Source organism: Tympanuchus pallidicinctus, unplaced genomic scaffold (genome assembly GCF_026119805.1).
Source record: "Tympanuchus pallidicinctus isolate F22 unplaced genomic scaffold, pur_lepc_1.0 scaffold46, whole genome shotgun sequence".
Lineage (NCBI taxonomy): Eukaryota > Metazoa > Chordata > Aves > Galliformes > Phasianidae > Tympanuchus > Tympanuchus pallidicinctus.
Window position 1 is genome coordinate 1,488,181 of NW_026294765.1, and position 13,625 is coordinate 1,501,805.

Below are 13,625 nucleotides of genomic sequence, written 5' to 3' on the forward strand. Positions count from 1 at the left end.
TTCTTCAGCGATGCTCTACAGCTTATACCAAAGCCAAACCCAATTCTGCACTCCCTAGTGGTGCAGAGGGAGAACAGAGAGGAGACTGACCTCAGTGGAGAGCTGGCAGCTCCCCATTCCCACTCCCTGGCAGGGAGGGACAAGGCAGTGGCAGCAGACACAATCGCCCTGCCTGTGGTCCTGCTGGCATCACACCCCTCTCTGGCCATGTGGCCACTGCTGTTCTGTGTCTTGCTGGACCCAAACTGCATCCAGCCAGATCCTGCACCAGAGTGATCTTCTCATGCTGTGCTGGCATCAGCTCGGAGCGAGGCGGTCGCTGCCGGAGCAGAGGGGTGGTGCGAGCTCCCCAGGGCCATCCGTATGGGGCCCCTTCTCCTGAAAGAGCCAGACCAGATCTGTTGAAAACATGACCTCAGCTGAGGCCAGTGCAAAGGGTAACGTGTTCCCCTCAGCTGCACAGCGTGGAGGGACAGGGAGGTTCACGGGCTGGAAAAGGCCCCTGGAGCAGCAGCGAGGAGGAGTGAGGCAGGAGGGACCCCGTGGTCTGGCTCTCTGCTCTGGGCTGATGGTTGAGGACTCTGGTTGTACCCCAACATGTTGTTGGCATGATGGCACCAGGCAGGAGACCACAGGATGTTGGTAAGGACCCCCGCCCTCAGTGACAGTGTGTGTCGTGGGGGGTACAACCCCCCCAGACCTTCTCTTTGCTCCCACACTGTGCAGGGCTTGCTCTGACAAGGGCTGCTGCTGCCAGAGGAAGTGGGACCTGACAGTGCCTCAGTTTCCCTATTGGCACAGCGTGGGTGATGCCAGACTGCGGAGCTGCACAGCTGCTCGGGAAGCAAAGCTGAAAGGAGCCACGCAGCACAGACCCAGCAGGGTTCTGAGGTTCCAGATGGGATCGGGGGGCTCACTCTGGCTGCAGGGGTACAGGGTCAGGCAGGTGGGCACCCTCCCCTCCCCCAGCAGCAATCAATTCATCGGGGTCTCCCCATGCAAAACTCTCTCCTCCTGCTCCTTGTATGCTCCTCAGCTTGGGGGTACCCCAAAAGCTGGCTGTGCCACTGCTCCCTCTGTATCGCCAGCCAAGGCAGTCCAGCCGTGGACATACGGACACACGGACACACGGACCCGTTCCCCCCACGCCATCACCCCTCACCCCGTACTCCCCGCTCCCCCCCTTTCCCCGCTCCCTTTCCCCGCTCCCTCCCCGCCGCCCCGTTCCCCCCCCGTCCCGCCCGCCGCCCCGCCCGGTGATTCACGCCGCCCCGTCGCTTTATAACGCCGCCGGCCCCCGCCGCCGCCTCACAGCCAACAGGTCCCGGAGCGTCCCGGTCGCGTCCCGTCCCGCCGCCGCCCGGCTCGGCCCGGCCCGGCCATGCCGCTCCGGCTGGCTCTTTGCCTGCTCGTCCTTTGCAGCCTCGCCGGCGGCGACGCCGCTCACGGTAAGGGAGCTCGGGGCGGGGGGAACGGGGCAGCCGCGCCCGACGGGAGCTGACGAGCCGCGCCCCGTCCCGTCCCGTCCTGCCGGCAGGTGCCTGGGGCGGGGGCAGGGGCGGCCCCGAGTCCCGGCGCCGTTACCGGCTTGTCCTCCGCTTTGGTCCGATCCGTCCCGACCCCGCCGGTGCTGGCTGAGGGCTGGTGCTGATCTTGGAGCGGGAACGGGGCTCTGCTGTCGGTTCGGATCCTCTCCGTCCTGTTCGTCTCTTATCAGCGTCGGTTGTGGGGCACAACAGCGGGTAGCGAGTGCACGGCTGGGCAGCGCGACCCCGCTGACACAGCTGTACCGAGGCGGTGCCGTGCATCGACCCGCTGTCCTGGTTCCAGCACCGGGGCTGGAGGTGAATGCAGCCGCTGGAGCTGCCCGTCCTGCAGAGGGTCCCGCAGAGGATCTCACTGCTCGTGGTGCATCGAGCTGTGCAAACCACTCCGCTAAGTTGAGAAGGACTGGGAGCCACGGCCAGTTCGTGGGTTGGGTGTGGAGTTTCCAGCTCCAACCCCTCCCTGTTCAGATGACTGTGCTGGCAGCTTGTACGGGCACTCGTTGGCATCCAGGCGGCTTGGTGGCCGTAGCCATGTGGGGAAACCACAGAGTGCCTGGGTTAGTTGAGACCCCTGGGCTCCAGTCACCCTTCCCAGTCCTTCTCAGCCCTGCTGTGCTCAGCAGAGGCTGCTGCCTGCCAGCACTGCTTCTGCAGCACTGCTGGAGTTTCCATCTTCCCCTCCACACGATCACGTTTGTCTCCATCACACGCTGCCAGCATGGGCAGGGAGCAGCACTCCCTGGACAGCACGGCGTTGAGGTGCCCCAGAGGACAAGAGGGGCTCTTATGAGATGCCCAGGGGTGCTGCAGCCTTCAGAATCAAGGCAGCATTGCTTCACACCGTGGGATTTCCTCTCCCTGCTTCACAAGGTCCCATTCAAACACTGAGAAGCCCCAGGTGTGAGCGCTGTGTGCTACCTCTGGCTTGAGCCCATGTCCTGCAGACTGCTGCAGGTAAGAGCATGGAAAGTGATACAGCCAATGTGCCAGGGAAACGCAGAGGATGGGGTGCCTGGAGAGCCCCCACACATCCTGGGGCACATCCACTTCCCTGCTGTCTGCTGCTTTGAGTATGTGGGGTACGTGCATGGGGATGGAGCAGAAGCTGGGAGCTGCAGGGTCTGGGGAAGGTGCTCCTGTGTCAGTGGGACTCAGCCCTGTGGAAGTGTGAAAGCAGCTCCTGCTTGCACGTGTCACAGCTGTCCTCTTGCTCAGCTTCCCTGCGGTTCCCTGTGAGCACTGGAGTGCCAGGTCCTGAGCCATCCCCTGCTGCATAGCTGCGTGCTGCCAGATGTGTTCACAGCACAGCCCGGAGCCCTCCTGCCCATTGCTGCTGGGGCTGCCATGCATGAGGGAATATTGGAACCACAGTGCTGGGGTGAAGGCGGGAGTTTCCAGTGCATGGCATCCAAGGGAGGCTTCACATTTTCATATTTTGTTGGTTTTACTTAAAAGCATGCGAGCAGCCAACTCACTTTTTGTTGGCGATGATTCTGCAAATGAAGTAGCCGAAGATCCCTGCTGGGATGCTATCAGACTTACATACCATCTCCTGGGCTCTGGAGGCACCAGGAGGCTGCTGGGTTTTACTGGGGACCATGGGCAGGGTCTGGCTTTGCTACCAAGCTCCCACTTTCCTGGCACAGCAAGCATCGCGTGATGGGAATTTCCTGGGCTGTTTCAATGCAGCTCCTGGCTCCGTGCCGGCTCTTCCCTGGAGGTCTCTCCCTCCAGGCACCCATGAGCCATGGAAAACCCAAGGAGAGTTTTGGGAAGCTCTAGGCTTGCAGCGTGCACGTGGGCAGGTGCTGTTGGCATGAGCACATCCCAGCTCCTACCTGCTGCTGGCAGTGGGAGCAGAGCCGGTAGTAGAGTGAGCTTGACCTGGGGCTGCATTCTACTCCTGCCTGCTGCTCAGGCCATGCCTGGCCTCCAGGCTTCCCCTGCAGCAGCACCATTTGCTCAGGCTGCTTCTTTCACAGTCCAGAAGGAGCAAAAAAAAAAAAAGCCAGTGAACTTTATGCAGGGTCCCCACACCGGTGCTGGGATGCAAAGGCTGTCAGTGCGGGTGCCCGTAGCAGCAAACACAGCTCCGTGTGCCAGCACCCCACATCCAGCAGCGTTGGCATTGCTGCAGCCCCAGGTGCTGCAGGTATGTGGCTGTTTCTGGGTAATGTAGGGGGAATTGGGATGGCAGGATATCATGGAGGAAAAAGGGGCTTCAAAGAACCATTGGACAAATTCCCGGAGGGTGCAGGGCCACGCTGACATCGTGCTGCGCTCCGTGGTGCCCAGATGTGAGCTGTTGGATGCCCACAGCTCAGGGCCAGTGGAGTTTGCTCCATCCATGCCCACCCTGATGGGCTCAGGTCCTTGCAGGGAGCTGCTGCCAGCACACCAGCATTCCCTTGTGGAATTCCAAAGCGAAATGGGGCTGGGGGAGGTGGTGTGGGGGGTGCTGATGCTCCGTGGATGAGCCTTTGCTTTGGAAGAGAGCAGCTCCAGCCCCGTGCTGGTGTCTGGCAGTGGGATCCAACCCTTCCCCCAACCCTGAGCACATCTTTAGCCGTTTAACAGACCTCAAACGCAGCTAATGAGAACATAAACCCAAATAAGCATCAGAAGAGGCTGCTTCGCAGAGGCGGAAATTGCAAAGGAATCACTCACAAAAAAAAAAAAAAAAAATAGTATAAATGATTTGCTCATGAGGTTAAGGAACAAACAGGCTTTTGACTCAGTGGGATCAGATGCCGCTGGGCTGGCCGTGTCCCAAGGGCTGTGTCAAGTGCCCTGCTCACAAAGGCAGAGTGTGTGGGGCTGCGTGCTGCAGGGATGGTCCCTCCGTGGGGCTCATGGTGCTGGGCAGGGGGTCCTGAAAAGCTTCGAGGAGATGTTGTCTGCCTGCTGCCAGGCATCACACAGTGTGCTAAGCCCCGTCCTCTGCCCTCCTTGCAGGTGGGATCTGCTGGCTGCAGCAGGGGAAGGAGGCCAAGTGCACCATGATCCTGAAGACAGGCGTGACGTGGGAAGAGTGCTGCGCCAACGGCAACGTGGACGTGGCCTGGTCTAATTACACCTACCCAGGCAACAAGATCAGCCTGCTGGGCTTCCTGGGGCTGGTGACCTGCCATCCATGCAAAGGTGAGTGTGGGGCTGCGGGATGGGGACGGCGGCGGGGCCGAGCTCTGTGCTGGGGGTGGCACTGAACCCACAGCTGCAGGCAGTGCCGCAGTTCCCGGTGCCTCTCTGCATCCCCAAATGTGTTCCATGGGGCATGGCTTGTGGGGCAGCCCCTGCCCCCAGGTAGCTCTGCTGTAACAGAGCGGGGTTGCGTGCCATGGTTGTGGCCATGAGGTGCAGGGCTGAGCTCAGCCAACAGATCACTGGGGCTGCCCGACCCCGCTGCCCTCTCCAGCTCTGATCGGAGGGAAACTTCTTTTATTTATATACAGATATATATATTTTTTTTTCACGGGAAGATGCATTTCTTCCCCTTTGCTCCCCCTTCCTCCTCCCTCCCATATGTGTGAGATGGCTTTATATAACAGACAGTTCCAAAAATGGAAACCCTCCAGCTGTGAGTTCCAGGCCCTCCAGATGTTTTGGCACATGCCACAGGCACGGATCCCCTCGCAGCACTTGCGTGGTCGTGTGAGAACCCACTGAGGACCTGCTGACCACAGGAATCAGGAGCAGGTCTTTGGAAGGTCACTGAGTTATTTGCTTAAAGAGGGGTGGGGAGAAAAGCTCTTAAGAAAACAACTCCTTCCAGTGCCTCCGAGGTCCCACTGCGGCCCCAGTGCTTGAGGTTGGATTCTGTGCCCTGTGAGACACATAGCAGGTGCTCAGCAGGGATGGGGGCATGCAGAGCAGCCCACAGAGGGGCACTGTGGCTGCCCAGGCTCTGCGAGTGGGATCTCAGCACAAAGTGGCCATGAGGAAAATGGGAAAGCTGTGCTGGTTGGTCTGGAGCTGGGTGGGTTCCCCAGGCTGAGGGCTGGGTGCTGGGGGGGTCACTCCAGGAGAATTGCAGCTGGGTGCTGGGGGCTGCTCTGTGGCTTTGCTGGGAAGTGAAATTCCTGGCTCTCCAACCCCCCTGGTGCCAGGGCTGGGGTCGTCACGGATGGATGCTCCTGCGGTGGGACAGATGGACCCCACTGCAGTGTGCATCAGCCGTGCTGTGCCCCCCTCAGCGCCATTCAGGGCAGGCCCCAGCTATGGAAATCAGAGAGCAAAGCAGGAAACTGCCCGTCTCCCACCGGGGAATTTCTCCTGGGAACGTGGGCCAAGAAGACAGGGGATTTCCCCTTCCCCCTCCTCCCCTGGCTGTCTCCCGAAGTGACCCGGTTGCTGCAGGGAAATCCCCCTTCTTTATCTCCCTGCTGACATCTTCCCAGCACACACCCTGTCTGCAGGAATCCCTCCTGCTCTGGGGTGAAGCTCGGGCTGGGGAGGGCTTCCTTCCCTCCTACTGGGTGTGATGGAGCTGGGTCCTGGTCCCTTAACTCCAGGTGGCATCTGTGGCCATTTGGAGGCAGAGATGAGGGGCTCCCAGCCCTGTGTCGTCGTCCCCCCCCTCCCCACAGGCTGTCTTCTCCCTGTCCTTTGCCCTCAGGGATGCAGTGGCTGCAGAGTCCCTTTGAGCCCAGTGCTGTCCCTGCAGGGAGGCACCCAGGGGACAATGCTTCCATCTGTCTCTCTGGGAAGCGGATGGGATGGGGGGGATCTGCCTCTCTCTGCTGTGACCTGCTCTTGTGTTCAAGTCACGGAGGCCTGGAGCAAAACAGGGCTGGGTATTGTCTGATTAAAGCAGAGCTCTTGATTGCCCAGACAACTCGCAAAGCCCAGTTCCTTCTGGAGGATCTGGGGCCTTACAGAGATAGATTTTTTCCATTGCATAAGAAAAAGAAATGTTTCCTTCCAAAAAAATAAATCCGTAGAAATGAATTAGCTGGTGCTGATCTGAGGGCCAGCTCTCTGGCTGGGTTAAGTGTTGGATGATGGCTCTGCGCTGCAGCCAACGACCTGCTCCTCCACAGTGCTGAGCAGATCCAGATGCTGCTGCGAGCGGCGCTTCGTGCTGCTGGGGCCCAGGGGCAGCTCCAGGTATCTCTCCATGGGTGCCGCTGCGAGTCACGCTCTTGTGCTCCCTTCTGTCCCCAGAGAGCTGTGAGGGGGTGGTGTGCGGCCCCGACAAGGTGTGCAAGATGAAGCACGGCAGGCCCCAGTGTGCCTGCGCCCCCGATTGCTCCAGCCTGCCCCGCAAGCTGCAGGTCTGCGGCTCTGATGGCTACACCTACCGTGATGAGTGCGACCTGCTGACGGCCAAGTGCAGAGACCACCCCGACCTGGAAGTGATGTACCAGGGCAAATGCAAAAGTAGGTTCTGCCGCGTCCCTGCTTTGCTCCCATCCCCTGCCCCATGGCTCTCGCTGCTTCCAAGCTGCGTCCAGGAGGGAAAAAGGGATGAACAGCGATGAGCTCCCCAAATTACACTGCTTGGCAGCGATGATGAGAAGCTGCGCTGCTCTGTCATGTTGTGCCAGCACGTCAGGTCACTGTCCCCACCTCTCCTGCCCTGCACAGCCAGATCTCTCTGTTAGCCTAGCCATTGGGGAGCTGGTCCTGCCCTGTGCAGACAGAGCTGCCTTTGCAGCTTGCTCCTCTCCCACGGGAACAGATCTGCAGGCTGGGTTTGCTCTGCACAGGGGCCAAGCGCAGCCCCCACCTGCATCTCCCTGCCTGGGGTTAACTCACGGCTGAGCTCTCTGGCCCTGTGTCGCCTTCACTGCAGGGTGGAGCAGCAGAGCTGGCACTGTGGCAGCTCAAACCGGGCGGCCAAGGGGCTGCCTGGGATGCTGGAGCAGCTCATCGATACGATGGGGGATTCAGCTTCGCTGCAGCTGGGGAATAGCAGTCCGTAAAATGTCACTTCCAAACATCGAGCCCCTTTTTTGTTGTTTTGTTAAAGAGAGCAGTAATCCTCCTCTACCCTGCCAAGAACTGTCAGAATTATTATGATTATTTTCGCCAGCCCTCCTCTCTGAAATGCTTTGCCTGTCAAGCTCTGGACTGCACAGTAAAATTTGGGGCAAGAAATGTGAGTTGCAAGCTGGGAGTTGCAGATGCCAAGTCTCCTTCCAATCCAGCAGGAAAATAGAGGGAGGAGAAGGGAAGGCTTCGAGCCGTGTTTACAGCATCCGGGGAGTACGGCGGGTCTGCTGTGCTCCAGGGCTGCTGGTGTGCAGAGCCCACAGGACGGGGTGCACGAGCTCCCTGCTCTGCTATGGGGCTCAGAGCCCTTCCCAGGTCCTGATCAGCCCCGCTCCTTTAAAGGCCAGGTGCTGGTAGCTTGGGCACTGCAGTGAGGATGTCAGCTCCCTGTTGCATGCACGATTCCCGCTTCCTCCTTGCTTCCTGGCTGCACTGACCGTGGGAGTGGGATGCTGAACTTCACAACTCGCTCTTCCTGAGATGCTGAGCCTCAGACTCGACGTGCTTCCCTTTAGAATCCTGTTCCAGCGTGGTGTGTCCAGGCACCCACACTTGCGTGGTGGATCAAACGGGCAGCGCTCACTGTGTGATGTGTCGGACGGCTCCGTGTCCAGAACCCACCAGCCTGGACCACGCTCTCTGTGGCAACAACAACATCACCTACCCGTCCGCGTGCCACCTGCGCAGGGCCACGTGCCACCTGGGGCGCTCCATCGGCGTGCGGCACTACGGGAGCTGCTCAGGTGAGCGGGACCAGGAGCTCGGCCATCGGTGGGGCTTTGCACATCCAAACCTTTTTTTTTTATATCCCCTCATTCCTTTTCTTCTTTTCTCTCCTCCCTTCCAGCCTCGGCCAGGTTCTCCCTGGAGACGGATAACGCGGAGGAGAACTACGTGTGAATCCTTCCCGCGCCGCGAGGCTGCGGCCGGCAGACAGGGGCATTATGTGTATACTGTACAAAGCATATACCTGATATTTATTAAGATTAAAAGGTCCTTATTTATATCTGTATGCTACGCAGATGCAGAGGGACGGCTCCTGGCCGTGCCTGCTCACATCCCCTGTGCTGCTCCGGGCATCAGGGGAGCGCCTGCACTGCCGCACCCCCCCATAACGTGTCCTTGGACGGCCGCCCCGGGCCTATTTATTTTTGGATTGAATTCTTGGTACTGTGCTGACGTTTCTGGCCAGGACCTCGGGGTCGAGTAGGAATCTGCTCTTTATCTTTCCCCGGAGGGGCTCAGCCCCAGCTGCCAGCAGCACGGAACGGAGCGCGGAGCCGCGCCACGTTTGAGATGGATAGATCTCTATTTTTCTATGTCGTTTTTATTCTCCTGCGGTTTATAGCAACTGATTGCATTTAGGTTCTCCCCAGCCCACCAAGACCCGGCTTCCAGCTCTTCTGGAGGCAATACTGGAGCCGCCCCGAGGTGCTCCAGTCCCCACTCCCAGCACTGCTGCTGCTTGTCCTCCTTCACCCATCCGTGACCAAACCCACGTGGAAGGCAAAGGGCTGCAGGGCTGCTGGGACACCCAGCCCCGCATCCCCACTCCCTCTCAACGCCCTCTGTATTTATTTTAACTTCCTCTCTCTCTTGTTTTTGTGCGTGCGTTGTGATCTGTGTACATACCATCTCATCTCTGACACCTCGCCTTTATATAAATACCGTATATATAATATATATAAATACCCTATTTTCTATTTTTGTATGATTGTGTTCTGATTGCTGAGGCAGGCGTTATAGGAACGTATACATTTCCTATTCCGTATCATTTAGGAGCATTTTACGACTGTGTTACGATTCGGATTACAATTAAAAAAGAATAAAAGCTGCTGTGGTTCTGCTTTTGTTGCGCTGCTCCATGGCCCTGCAGGCTGCTGCAGCCCCGCATTGGAGGAGCGCTTTCCCCTCTGTTACCTGCAATGGAAGCTGGCTGGAGGGATCTGCAATCAATTGGGTCTGTAACCTAAATTGGAGCAGCCTCAGCCTGGTAGGGTAGCAGGTGAAGCCTCAGCTCAGCTCCTGCTCTGTGGCTGCACCCGCCCGGGCCACCACCACATCTGTTTCAGCTTTGTGTCGTGGTTTTTCCACCCCAGCCAAGTCTGTGAGCAGCAGCGGCGAGAAAGGAAAGGGGAGAGAGAAGCAAAAAAAAAAAGAGCAATGCAAATCAAATGTGTTCCTAATATCAGTGTGCGCCGTAAGGGTTTGGTATTTCACAAAACAATTCCTGCCATTAATTGAGTCCTGATGTGCAAAGCGGAGGCGCGGGAGCTGGGCTGCAGCCTGCAGCGTGCCTTTGGTGGCTCCCAGAGCAGTGCTGCTGTGTCCCCAGCTGTGTCCTTGTATGTGGGGATGAGGGACAGCACGGCTGCGCCGTGCCCCTGCTTGTGGGATGGGTGCTGGGGAGCAGCCGTGGTGCTCAATGGGGCTCTGCAGCGCTCGGTGCCGTGCAGCCCAGGCCTGCAGCAGCTGGAGTGGCTGCGTCTCACAGCTCCAAGGTACCGACCTCATGGCTCTGGTGCTGACCCACGCCGTGCAGCAGGCATGGGCTGCAGCAATGACATCAGCAATACCAGTGAGCAAGAGATTTCAGCTTCCAGAACGGCCCTGTGAGTCAGCCGTCTCCTTGCCCCAATGTTTGGGTGGTCTGGGGTGAGCTGGGACAAACGCAGCAGCATCGTGCACACCCTGGGGGCTGGCAGCCCTGCTCTGGCAGCATCCTCCCTGGAGACCCACAGGGATCTGAGGTTCCCCTGTGTCTGGCAGCCTGGTAACATCCATCCTCTGCTGAGCATCCCCAAGGCCTCTTGCTGCAGAGACCATGAGGGCTGTAGGCTGATCTTGGAGTGCTGGCCACGCTCTGCTATTTGTGCCCTCCACCGCTGTCTGAGGGATGCCCTGTGCCAGAGTGCCAGCAATTGGCAGATGAAACAAACAGCTGGGAGCAGGGAACGGCTGAACTGTCCCCAGGGGTGGCTGCAGAGCTGGGAGAGAGCCCTGTGCTGCGTGTTGGCAGAGGTCACGCTGCTGCTCACACACATTCCTGGGTCCCCGGGGTCAGTGCTTGGCCCCATCCCCGGGGAGGAGTGCAAAGTCAGAGCCTTACAGCAGCATCCCAAACCCATCTGCCTGTATGGGTGGGAGCAGGTATGCTGGGAGCTGATGGCTTTGGGATGTGGCTGTTCACATAACACAGTGATCCCGTGGTGTGATGGGGAAGGGGTGGTGTGGGATGGGGCAGGATAAGGAGTTTGCCCCAGTCAGAGGGATGCTGAGATGCTCCATGGGTGGCAGTGCCTGTGTGCAGATCCTGGCTCACAATAGTGCCTGGTCCTGAGCAGGGTCTGCTCCTCCTCTCCTCTCTGCATTTCCATTCATGGAACCCCATAAGGCAAGCTGGGCTGTGGGGTAGCACCAAGCCCATGATCCCAAGAGGGCACTGTCCATCCTCCCTGCGCCAACAGCAGGGGCAGGACATGAGAAGGGACAGCTGGAAAAGGCAGGAGGTGGGCAGCAGCTGCCTTTGGCAGGGCAGGATGAAGGGTGGCCGCAAACAGCCTTTCTGGGATCAGCCACCCAAGGTGGGATTAAAGGGGGCAGGCAGCTGGGGTTGGGTTCTGCAGGCTGTGAGTAGGTGAGGCTGTCCCTCAGTCTGTCCCTCAATCTGTTCCTGCAGGGTTCCTGCAGACTGTGGCAGGATCAAGGTGAGGTTATGCTGGGGTGGAGAGGGGGAGAGGGTCTGTGGGGTTTTCTCCTACACCAGAGCTGGGCTGGGGGCCCCATCGGAGGTGGAAGTGAGATGGGTAAAAAGAGAGCAAACAGACAGAGGTATGGGAATGAGGTTTTATTTAGGGAGCAAAATGGTGATGCAGCAAGGGGGGAATTGAGGCACTGGGGTTCTCTGTGCAGCCGGGGGGATGCTGAGCTCCTCGCTACCATCAGCCTCCTGCATTGCCTTGGAGCACGTAGGGAAACTGAGGCAGGAGTGATGAGCCCTGGTGTCAGTTCCCATTGAACATCAAAGCCTTTGGAGCCGGAGAGGGATGTGGGAGGCCTGGTCTTTCCCACCCCGCTGCTCCTTGGTCCCCCCCGCCTCCTCTGGGCCTGGTTTGTGCTTCTTCTGCCCGTGGGGCTGGCGATGGCTGAGCACAACTTGATGCACCCAGTCGATGTAGTTGGAGATCCTGGTGAAAATGTCGGGGTACCGGCGGTCCCCACATCTCTCCCCGGAGAACGAGACGACACCATAAACCTTCCCTTTGAAGACCAGGGGTCCCCCAGAATCACCCTGTGATGGGGAGTGGATTAATAGCAGCCTTATGGGCCAGGAAGGCCGGGAGGGTTGGGGTGGCTGCGTGGCACTCACCGCACAGACGCCCTGCAGCGTGGCATTGCGGCTGGCCCCGCACAGCATGTTGCCTGAGACACGGCCCTTCCATAGAGTCCGACACAGGCTCCTCTTGATGATGGTGGTGTTGGCTTCCATCAGCTGGATGGGCCTCTCGCCGTAGTTGGAGATGTCCCCCCAACCCACCACGGAGCAAAGGGTGCCTGGTTTCAGGTCGATGTGTGGCCGGGGCAGGCGGATGCGCTTCACGAATGCGTTCAGCGTGGCCATGTGGTTCAGCTGGGCACGGAGTGGGGGGCACGGCTCCCTTCCTCTTCCACACAGACCCCAAGGAAGAGCCCCTCCCCGCTACTCCTGGGCCCGGTTCCCACTGCCCCACTGAGCTCCCAGCGTGCTTCCACGTCCCGGCCCTTCCAAATGGAACCAGTGCGCACCGGAGGCCGGGGGTGCCCGGAGTGCGGGCATCATCCATCCCGGGTGCAGCGCTTCTCCGGAGTACACTGACACCTAGTGTCGGTCCCCAGCCCAGCCCGTGGCACAGGGCGCGGAGCTCACCTTGAGCAGTCGGATGTCGTTGTCCACCGTCCGAGGGTCGTAGAGGGGATGCGCGATGGATTCCTCGATGCCGAACTCTTGCTTGGACTCTTCGGGCTGCTCCAGGCTGTGCGCTCCCAGCACCACGCGGACGGAGGGGTTGCGCCTACGGGGGAGCTGTGAGGAGGGATGGGAGACCTCGCAGAGGGAGAGGGGACAGGGAGCTTGGGGAGAGAGCTGAGCAACGGGGTTTTGCTCCAGGGTGAGGATATCCATGTGAATGGGAGCCAGGGGAAACTACTCACCTGGGAACGGGGCAGTGGGCGGCTGTCATCACCCACCTGGGCCACACCAGGAAGCCCCCACAGAAGTGCTGCCCGTCCATCTGGATGGAGGCGATGAAGGGCCGCGAGTGTGGCACCACTGCCTTGCCCCCGATGACCCAACTGCTGTGAGCACCTGGTGGGTGCAGGAGGTCACCAACCGGGGGGGGTTTGGACACCCAGCACTGCTCATGAGCACAAAGTCCTCAGCATCGCTCCCAACCCTCCCAACTGCTGCCTTCCCATCACCTGTTGGACCCAGCGCAGAGACCCCCAGGCTGAGGATGAGCAGAGCAGGGAGCATGCTGATGCAGCGTGGGCCACCACCACCTCCTGTGAGGCCACCTGAGGCTGGGGGGGGGGTTAAATAACCCTGCAGGGTGGTGCTGTGGGCACAGCCGCTGTATGGGCACCGGCGGGTACCCCCCTGCTTCCTCCTCTCAGTATTTCTGCCTTGTGCAATCATTTTGGATGGAGATATGCAATCCTAAGGGGGTGATGGGGGGTTTGGTTTTGCTGTCACAGAGCTGTGGGGGCAGCTTGGCCTGTGGCACTGCCCGGTAGCTTTTCCTTGGGTGGAGGAGACGTTGCTTGCTGGGAAAGAAGGAAGAGAGAAAGCAGAGCAGCTTCCCAGCCTGTGCCTGGTTGCTTTTACGCCTCGAGCTAACTGGGATGAAATCCCCCATGGCACAGAGGGTGCAAGTGAGAACAGAGCCCTGCCGTGGCCCAGGGACACCTTCCAGGATGTCCCCAGGGCTGACAGTGGCCTGGTGCTGCCTGCTGTGTTGCCTTTCATCCTCCATCAGCTGCTGCCCCTGCTCTGCATTCCCATGGGTACCAGCTTGAAGGGATGGGGGTCAGAGAGCCGGGCTGCCC

The 13,625-nt window shown here is 59.5% G+C and overlaps 2 protein-coding genes across 2 annotated transcripts; one reads left to right on the forward strand and one right to left on the reverse strand.

The window, feature by feature from the left end:
• The first annotated feature begins 1,305 nt into the window (after positions 1 to 1,305).
• Positions 1,306 to 9,375, forward strand: FSTL3 (follistatin like 3). The gene is made up of 5 exons (XM_052702686.1): positions 1,306 to 1,448; positions 4,503 to 4,688; positions 6,711 to 6,926; positions 8,057 to 8,284; positions 8,389 to 9,375. The coding sequence occupies exons 1-5, from the start codon at positions 1,382 to 1,384 to the stop codon at positions 8,439 to 8,441; spliced, it is 750 nt and encodes a 249-aa protein (XP_052558646.1). The 5' UTR covers positions 1,306 to 1,381; the 3' UTR covers positions 8,442 to 9,375.
• Positions 9,376 to 11,443: 2,068 nt separating this feature from the next.
• On the reverse strand, positions 11,444 to 13,053 carry PRSS57 (serine protease 57). The gene is made up of 5 exons (XM_052702671.1): positions 12,999 to 13,053; positions 12,732 to 12,885; positions 12,448 to 12,592; positions 11,911 to 12,171; positions 11,444 to 11,832 (listed from the first exon to the last, which is right to left on the reverse strand). Exons 1-5 carry the CDS (start codon positions 13,051 to 13,053, stop codon positions 11,563 to 11,565), a joined length of 885 nt encoding a protein of 294 aa, XP_052558631.1. The 3' UTR covers positions 11,444 to 11,562.
• Positions 13,054 to 13,625: the final 572 nt, after the last annotated feature.

Coding starts and splice junctions, on each gene's coding strand:
- PRSS57 (XM_052702671.1), bottom strand. CDS start 13,053: ATGCTCCCTGCTCTGCTCATCCTCAGCCTGGGGGTCTCTGCGCTGGGT. Junction 12,172..12,447: donor ACGACATCCGACTGCTCAAG/GTGAGCTCCGCG, acceptor CTCCGTGCCCAG/CTGAACCACATGGCCACGCT. Junction 11,833..11,910: donor CGCTGCAGGGCGTCTGTGCG/GTGAGTGCCACG, acceptor TCCCCATCACAG/GGTGATTCTGGGGGACCCCT.
- FSTL3 (XM_052702686.1), top strand. CDS start 1,382: ATGCCGCTCCGGCTGGCTCTTTGCCTGCTCGTCCTTTGCAGCCTCGCC. Junction 6,927..8,056: donor GTACCAGGGCAAATGCAAAA/GTAGGTTCTGCC, acceptor GCTTCCCTTTAG/AATCCTGTTCCAGCGTGGTG. Junction 8,285..8,388: donor GCACTACGGGAGCTGCTCAG/GTGAGCGGGACC, acceptor CCTCCCTTCCAG/CCTCGGCCAGGTTCTCCCTG.